Source organism: Halictus rubicundus, chromosome 11 (assembly GCF_050948215.1).
Source record: "Halictus rubicundus isolate RS-2024b chromosome 11, iyHalRubi1_principal, whole genome shotgun sequence".
Classification (NCBI taxonomy): Eukaryota; Metazoa; Arthropoda; class Insecta; order Hymenoptera; family Halictidae; genus Halictus; species Halictus rubicundus.
This window is the reverse complement of record NC_135159.1, coordinates 12,935,652-12,944,491: the sequence shown is the minus strand read 5'-3', so window position 1 is coordinate 12,944,491 and position 8,840 is coordinate 12,935,652. Positions and strand designations below refer to the sequence as shown.

The 8,840-nt window shown below is 40.1% G+C and overlaps 1 protein-coding gene across 2 annotated transcripts in view; it reads left to right on the top strand.

The window, feature by feature from the left end:
* Positions 1-8,840, top strand: part of LOC143358639 (neprilysin-1) — a 12,868-nt gene continuing 4,028 nt past the window's right edge. The window contains exons 1-4 of one of the 2 annotated variants that reach the window (XM_076795933.1): positions 1-124; positions 800-1,302; positions 2,131-2,374; positions 6,351-6,389. In XM_076795933.1, coding sequence (XP_076652048.1) covers positions 1,195-1,302; positions 2,131-2,374; positions 6,351-6,389 — 391 coding nt within the window. In that variant the 5' untranslated portion in view covers positions 1-124; positions 800-1,194. Of the gene's footprint in view, positions 125-534; positions 1,303-2,130; positions 2,375-6,350; positions 6,390-8,840 lie in introns of those variants that run through there. The other variant, XM_076795932.1, reaches the window with a different exon arrangement.

The window sequence follows — 8,840 nt, the reverse complement described above, 5'->3', positions numbered from 1 at the left end:
ATCTCCCAAGACGAGCAGATAATTGGCAAGAAGAGTATGACAAGGGTGAGAGAAAGGGGTTGGTACGTCGAGGAGGGTGAGTTTGTCGGACAAATAGAAGACGATGGCAGTGCGTGCAGGCCAGGTAAATTAACAAAAAAAAAAAAAGAAAGAAAATAATTCATTCGATATCTATATTATTCCTTACAAAAAAATGTTCTTTAACTTCCAATTCAGTCAACACTTTAGCAGAAACATTGACATCTAAATAAATAAAAAGATTTCGAAGATGTCTGTGTATCCAGACGAAAAATTCCATTCAATGAAAACCGTACTCTATGCAATAACATTCTCTATTCTGAATCAATACTAAAAATCCGTTCTCACTCACAACCCCCGCGGTGTATCGGATTGGAACAGCATAAAATAAAAAGGAAAAGTAGAATCATCCAAAAAATAAATTGTTGATTGGACCAGTTTGTCGCATTGTTTGACCGAAACCGAAGCCATTGTTTGAGCAGCGACGGTGAAATTTTCGCGATCAGGCAAAATCATCCCCTAAATCCCGCACCCCTCGGCCGAACAGTTCGACGGCTCTGTTCGAATCGCGCGTGATCGGTGCACGTCGCGATGCGTCGCGGTGCGTCGCGTTGTATCGCGGAGACAATGCACCACCTGTCAGCCCCCTCCTCGTGAGATAGTAAACAAACCGGAGGGTTGCGAATGGGGTGAGGAAGGCGGAAGCGGAGGGGGAAGGAACACGACGAGGTGGCGCGAGACTGCTAGGTGTCCGTGGCACTCAGTAGCACCGCGGTCACAGATCCTTTCGGAGCTGAGAAGCCTCTGTGTTCGCTCGCCGATCTCCGCACACCCAGCAACGTGACGAGCCTGTCGCCGCCGACCGTCATCGGTCGCCAGTCATCGTCGGTTTCACCGAGACACGGCAGATCGATCGGTCACCGAAAGGAATCTCGAGAAAAAAGAAAGTGTCCTTGATGACCGAGGAAAAGTGACCGGTGGATGACCACGAGCCGCGAGTGAAACGGTACCGAGAGACGTGTCCCATTGATCCGAGTGGCTGAGACCGCCTTGATCGCGAGCAGCCGCGATGTCAACGTTACACCGGTCGTTGACACAGTTCCCGGGTTGAGAATCGGACGTTTCACCGTCGCTCCAGTTCAGATAGAGGACTCCGGCCACCCTCGGGGACCGAGGATGAAGGCCGAGGGCAACAACGGATACATCAGGGCGACCGTCATCAACGAGCAGACAGGGGCCCCACCTGGCCCCAGTCTCGAGACACCTGCCGCCAATGTTATCCAGGTAGAAACCCCCTTCGTCAGTCGTCGGGGACTGGCCCGGCTTAGGGTATGGGACAATAGATTCGAGATTTTTAGGGGTTTCAGGGAACTCCCCGGATTTCAATATATGAGACGACAGTATACAGTGAATTCTCGATATATGTCACAAACATGGGTCTTGCTGCGTCGTGTATCGTCCACGAGACATACCTTGTTACGTTTCATGGGGTACACCCCGCGGTAGTGGGAATAATTCCGCGACGTTTATCATCCAGGCCTTGGCGACATATATAGAGAAACCACTGTATTAGTCATTTTTGTCAGGAATATTGTACTATCGGACTTGTTGATTTTACTTAAATAGATTTAGGGAGAAATAGAGTTGAGATAGATTTACCAGTAAAAAATGCAATCAAAAGTAATTAAGTGTTGGTTGGAAGTCCCCAGATTTCAATATATGAACCGGCAATATACAGTGAATTCTCGATGTATGTCACAAACATAAGTCTTGCCGCATCATGTATCGTCCAGGAGGCATACTCGAACTGTGTTGGGTTTCACGGGGTACACCTTTCGGTAGTGGGTATAATTCCGCGACGTTTATCATCCAGGCCTTGGCGACATATATAGAGAAACCACTGTATCAGTCATTTTTGTCAGGAATAATATACTATCGGACTCGTTGATTTCACTTGGGCAGATTTAGGGAGAAATAGAGTTGAAATAGATTTAGCACCTTTTGTTAACTAACAAAGATTATAGCCAACGCTGGTGTGAACCATGCCCGACCAGGTCACTGACCCCGCTAGGCTAGTTGGTCCAAAATGGAGGGTACTTTATCGGATTGCAGGTGACCTACGTGCCCCATGGTAACACGACGATCACGGACCTCCATCATCCTGGCAACGATCGAAGGCCGATCACAAGTGGCACGTCGATCACGCGTAGATGGCGAGAACCGGTGAACAGGCAGCAATTGTTGCTCGTGCTTGCCATCACGCTGCTCGTGCTGGCGATCACGCTGCTCGCGACTTGCGCCTTCATTCTGCTGCTGCTGGCGCTGAACACGAGCCGCGAGTGCGTTCCCGAGGCCCGTAAGTTGAATTAACCCTAAACGGTGGGCTGGTCATAGTGATTCCGGTTTAATTGAGCGGCGCGGGCCGCCGGGTTAGGTGTCCGCCGACAAGTAGAATGGGATGGAATTAGATGGCAGAGATCGGTGCTGCGAGGTCCGATCCCGGGGTCTGGTTATTGAAGTTGACGAGGACCGATCTAACGGGTGGCGCGAAACTCCAGCCACCATTTCCATTTCGACTTAATCCGAGAAAATTGAATTCATATAGCACACATTAACCTGCACAGAGAACATCAATAAATACCCAACACCAATTCGAAAGATCAATAAATATCGGTCGCTAATTTGGAAGTATCAATAAATACCAATCACATATTGGTAGTATCAAGAAATATGTATCACAATATTGGTAGTATCAATAAATACCAATCGCATATTGGTGATATCAATAAATACCAAGAACATATTGGTAGTATCAATGAATATCAATGAATATCAATGAATATCAATGAATATGTGTTTTCAATTTTCAAGTTGACGAGGACTCGTCTAACGGGTGGCGCGAAACTCCAGCCACCGATTCCTTTTCGACTTCGATCGAACCGAAAAAATTAAATTCGTATAGTACACATTAACACACAGAGAACATCAGTAAATAGCCAACACCAATTCGAAAGATCAATAAATATCTTACGGAGCACTAAAAATGACTATTTTAAATTTCCTTATAAAAATAACATGAATATACCTATCAAAATCTGTAGCCATCTTTTAATAATATATACCTAGAGAAATCAATTTGTTAAATAATTCCTCATGGATCCATGTTTGCAATCTCAATATTCGTGAATTAATAATATTAGAATCCGTCATTTTGACGGGTCCCGTAAATCTAGTGTTAATTTGGAAGTGTCAATAAATACCAATCACATATTGGTAGTATCAAGAAATATGTATCACATATTGGTAGTATCAAGAAATATGTATCACATATTGGTAGTATCAATAAATACCAATCGCATATCGGTGATATCAATAAATACCAAGAACATATTGGTAGTATCAATGAATATCAATGAATGTGTGTTTTCAATTTTCAAGTTGACGAGGACTCGTCTAACGGGTGGCGCGAAAGTACAGCCACCAATTCCATTTAGACTTGATTCGAGAACATTGAATTCATGTAGCACACATTAACACTTCCGGTAGATGATGGATAGGTGTTTCAATATTTAAGTTCTCGAGGACCGATCTAACGGGTAACGCGAAACTTTCGTCACCAATGTTGCTTCGGCTTGAATTCAATCGAGAAAATTCAATGCACGTAAGATATAGTAGGACTAATTTTAGGATCAATTTTGATGGTGATGAGAGTAAATATACCGGGTGGGTCGACAATCAAGCTACTCTTTTGGACTTCGATTCAATCTAGAAATGATAGGCAATGCGACGAGTCTTGGAACAGATAAATAGTTGTGTTTAATTTCGAAGTTGTCGATCAATCTACCGGGTGGTCCAGAAATGAACTTCTCTTAACTACAGTCTACTTCGGAAACGATGAATATTATGAAATAAAACAAATGTTCTGATAAATGAAACGTGATTGTTGCTAGCTGCACGAATTAATTTATGACAAAACAGCAACAACAATATCTGAAAGTGAAACAGTACGAGGGTCACAAAAATAAATTAGTCGAAGGAAGAAGTCCGAGTGATTGAAATAAGCTAAGAAACGAAGTGAAATGAAGTCGACCTCGCTTCTGACCCACTCAGGGTCATGATTTATCACTAGACGGGAATAGATCTGTGGATGTCTGTGAGAAGTCACAGGAAAAGAAGACCTGACAGAAAATTATTTTTTGAGAGTATCGCCTGGACAGTTCTGAAAATAAAATACTGTTATCTTTTTTCAAAAGATCTATAGACTTGGTTGGGAACGATTTTATTTAAAGAAACATTTGCTTAGGGTTTCGTTTACTATTGGACCACCCCGTATACAAGCCCCCTGTATACGACTGACAAGTGTATAGTCGGTCGCACAAAAGTGGTTAAACCACTAGTTATTCATCCATATGCCATCGCATTGATAAATTAATTCACATCTGACCAAACGGTGCGAGAACTTCTATCAGATCATCACGAGCCTTAATAGCATAACAGTGTAGACTTTGGTTGGGTCTAGTTCTTCCCTGCTGCTACGATAACGATGATTCATTGGCACCCCTGCGGCCACGGTTTCTTCGGATAAAGCTATTGATCGGTCAGTGTCTTTCATTCATTTCAAATTTAAATTAAATCTAACTTCGATCTAATTAATTTCAAAAGCGACAATTTGCATTACCAATCTACAGACCACGAGAATATCAATAAATATCAGTCGCCAATCAGAAGTATCAATAAATATCAATCACCAATCAGAAGTATCAATAAATATCAATCGCCAATCAGAAGTATCAATAAATATCAGTCACTAATCAGAAGTTTTAATAAATATCAATCGCCAATCAGAAGTATCAATAAATATCAGTCACCAATCAGAAGTATCAATAAATATCAATCGCCAATCAGAAGTATCAATAAATATCAGTCACCAATCAGAAGTATCAATAAATATCAGTCACCAATCAAAAGTATCAATAAATGTCAATCTCAAATAGAAATTATCACTGAACGAGAAATTTATTTTACCGTTAAAAATGATTCTACCGGAAAAATGATTAAAAAATTCTGTCCCTATGTGTTCTGTTCCCACAGTGCTCGCAATACTGTCATCATTATAAAAGTCCCTTTCGGTGACGTAGAATAGTAATCGAGCGTTTTTCGATAATATTAATTTTTCGTAGTTTTTTATGATCCATTGAACGGTATAAATATTGTGGAATATTTTTTGTTCAAAAATTCGTCGGGACCGGACTGTGTAGAATTTTCTGTCGAAGCATGACGAAACACGAAATTTCTCGAGCGTTTCAGCGGAGCGCGTTCATGTCAGAAACGAACATCGATCAGCCGAATCGAATCGAATTGAGTCGAGGCTATCAAGTTCCACTCGAAAAGGCCGCTTCTCGCCGTGTTACCTCATAGCCACCGGCAGAATTAATCGAATCACCGGCGACCATAAGCGCTCGGCGAAATGAGATCGTAATATATTTATATTGTCCGTTAAGCGATCGATTAGGCGCGCTACAGCGAAAATTCGATGTACCTCCGAAATATAAAAAAACGTTTCACCCCTCTCCCCACAACTCTCGACCAAGCGAAATAAATCATTGCACTTCTAACTGGACTTCCGTTAATAGAAACTTGACAAATATCAATGCAGCAACGATATTTATAAAATTTATACATTGTGAAAATGATCAATAAATGTCACGCACGTGTTAGTCGGAAATATCAATAAATATCAATGAGCAGCTAATAATTTATATTTTTATCGATGGAAATGCAATCTACGATAAAAATATGATTGCCTAAAAGTATGAATATTTTTGAAAAATAAAGCGCAGTAAAATTTGATTGATCGTTAAATGATGTCGACAGTTGTTGAAAACACACTGGACCGGTTGGTTGATTTTCTAAGAAATGGTCGAGCATGGAGTATAATGAATCGATTTGCAAGCAATTAGTGGCTAGATTTTCCGAGATAAATCGGCTGGCGCTTGAATAAAAAATGGGTTCGTTAATAGGGACGTTGAAACGGACGTCGGACGTCTCTTTCTCGGACGTCTCTTCCTCGGACGTCGGGCAACAACGTGAGCCGTTGGTTTTCTCGTTCGAGCAGAATGTTTTGCACGGTGGCTTGTCTTTCACGGGAGCGCAAAGACGCGGCGCATGACAATGGCCCTTTATGTTAAACGGCAGACACGGCCGTGAGCAGTTTTACGTAAATTAGCTCTATAGTTCCCGATGGGGACACGGCTGTCTCTCTTCTATTTTTTTTTGTCTGGTGACTTTAATGCTGCAACTGCTAGATTATAGAAACTTCGTTCTTCTTTCAGGTCCGAACGTCTGCATGACGGAGGAGTGCATCAGAACAGGTAAACTTACGCTCTTCTTTCAAAAACTTGTCTCCTTTGTTTAAAAAACTGTTTTCTCTTTTTGGTAACTAAAAAGTTATACCTCGGGAATATTGAAATTGTAGTACTTGTAGTTCCACTAATTGGAAGTATCAATAAATATCAATCACATATTGGTAGCATCAATAAATACCAATCGCATATTGGTAGTATCAATAAATATCAAATAACACATCGGTAGTATCAAAAAATATCAATCACATATTGGTAGTATCAATAAATATCAATCACATATTGGTAGTATCAATAAATATCAAATAACACATCGGTAGTATCAAGAAATATCAATCACATATTGGTAGTATCAATAAATATCAAATAACACATCGGTAGTATCAATAAATATCAATCACATATTGGTAGTATCAATAAATATCAAATAACACATCGGTAGTATCGATAAATATCAATCACATATTGGTAGTATCAATAAATATCAATCACATATTGGTAGTATCAATAAATACCAATCGTATATTGAAGACCGGCGTGAGGGAAAAGAGGGAGAAAGGAGCGGGTGGTATAAAAATTGTAAGCCTGAGGGGAATCAATAAAGTATCTATCTACCAATCGCATATTGGTAGTATCAATAGATACCAATAATGTATTGATAGTATCAAGAAATATCAATCACATGTTTTAGTATCAATAAATACCAATCACATGTTGGTAGCATCAATAAATATCAATCGCATATTGGTAGTACCAAAAAATATCAATAAATACCAGTGAGCACAAGTGCCAATAAATGACATTCCGTGCCATTAAATTATGAGTATCAAAAAATACAAATCGCTCAACTGCGTGTATAAATATCATTTCGATGCTTAAAATTGTGCAACCGACTGGAAAGTGAATTCGTATTTAATCGTTTAATTAATACCGGATCAACAGTCGGTCAAACGTCGAAATTTCGGCGTGATCGTGAATCGAATTTGCGGTGGTCGGTCAGCAAGCAATTCCACGGGGATATCGTGTAATCCGATTTGCAACGGTGGCGGCGTTCAACGCAATTCCCGAAGACCACCAATCAGTTTTCGCCGATCTGATTACCGTTTCGTCCTCGACCGACTCGGACGTTTGCCTGATCTCATGGTGCCCCATGTTACATATCCGCCACCATAGAAAGTCGATGACACACATCGATATTTATTCTCGAGCTTAAACTGAAAAATCGACGTGTAAATTAGTTATTTAAAAAGGTATATCAGAATGTATTTTGTTTTTTTCAGTTCTTTTTTTTTTTATAGTTAAAATTGTCTGGTATTTCGAAGTGGCACTTTCGATTGATCTAACTGCGTTAGGTAATCCCGCGGAAGTCTAATATCTCGACAGGATAATCGAGTGAGGACGGGACTCGCGCCGTGATCTCAGGATTAATTACGGATAACAGGATTCCCGTGGGATATCGAGGCTCTCACATTTTAATACCTACAATCAATATTAATCTATTTTTCTCGCTATAATCTCCGCTTCCTAAAACGTGAAAAGAGTCATTCGTCAGGAAATTAAAAATTGTTTCGAAATAAAATTGCCACGTACTTTTAATGTTCCTCGATTAAATAATTTTCATTTTCCTCGGTGCTGATCAACATTTTTGTACGAGCAGAACAGTTGAATAACAGTTCGCGTTGTGGAATGTAAATTGGCAAATTCCTGGTGCCTTTCAAATTTCCGCATTCTTTCGCACGAACGCTGTTTGTTTTGTTAGAAAAAGTTGATTTTCATTCTTTTTTTTTTTTAATTATTTCGAGGGCGCCGCGTTTTTGGCGTCGTGGGAATTATTAGAGGAACGTGCTCTTGTTTTCTCTGCTTGGATGTGCGGACACGTGAAAGCTGCCTCTTTTGCATACGCGACGCGTTATTTTCTCTACAATTTTAAAATTCAGGTCGAGCACACCGTTCTCTTCCGCCTTTTTCACGTAGAATCCGAGCTTAATTAATGCTCTTTATTCCCAACCGGACGGTTTCACATTTTACACTCTCGAGAGTTGCTGACATTTCGTTTTCTAATGTTATTTACATTGCTGCAATACTAGCACGGAATATTCACCATAAAAATGTTAAAACTATTCCGCACTGGTCCGACTGTTCTCTGAAATGTAATCAAATCGAAAAATAGAAATCCGATTGTCGTTTTTACTGAAAAATAAAATTAACTAATACACAAAACGTTGATTCACGATACATCAAATTCAAACTGTATGTTTGACAATTTTTCATAAACAAACCGATGAACCTTTTTACGCAAAACTTACTGGATCTTGTAGAGTACATGTTCAACAAACGTCAGTAATTTTCTCGACTCATACAATCACCACAAACAAAAACTGTGCAACTTAATACAAACAATGGCCATTTTACGTTTGAGGCTAAAAATCACCTAAAAGAATTTTTCGCAAAGAAACCAGT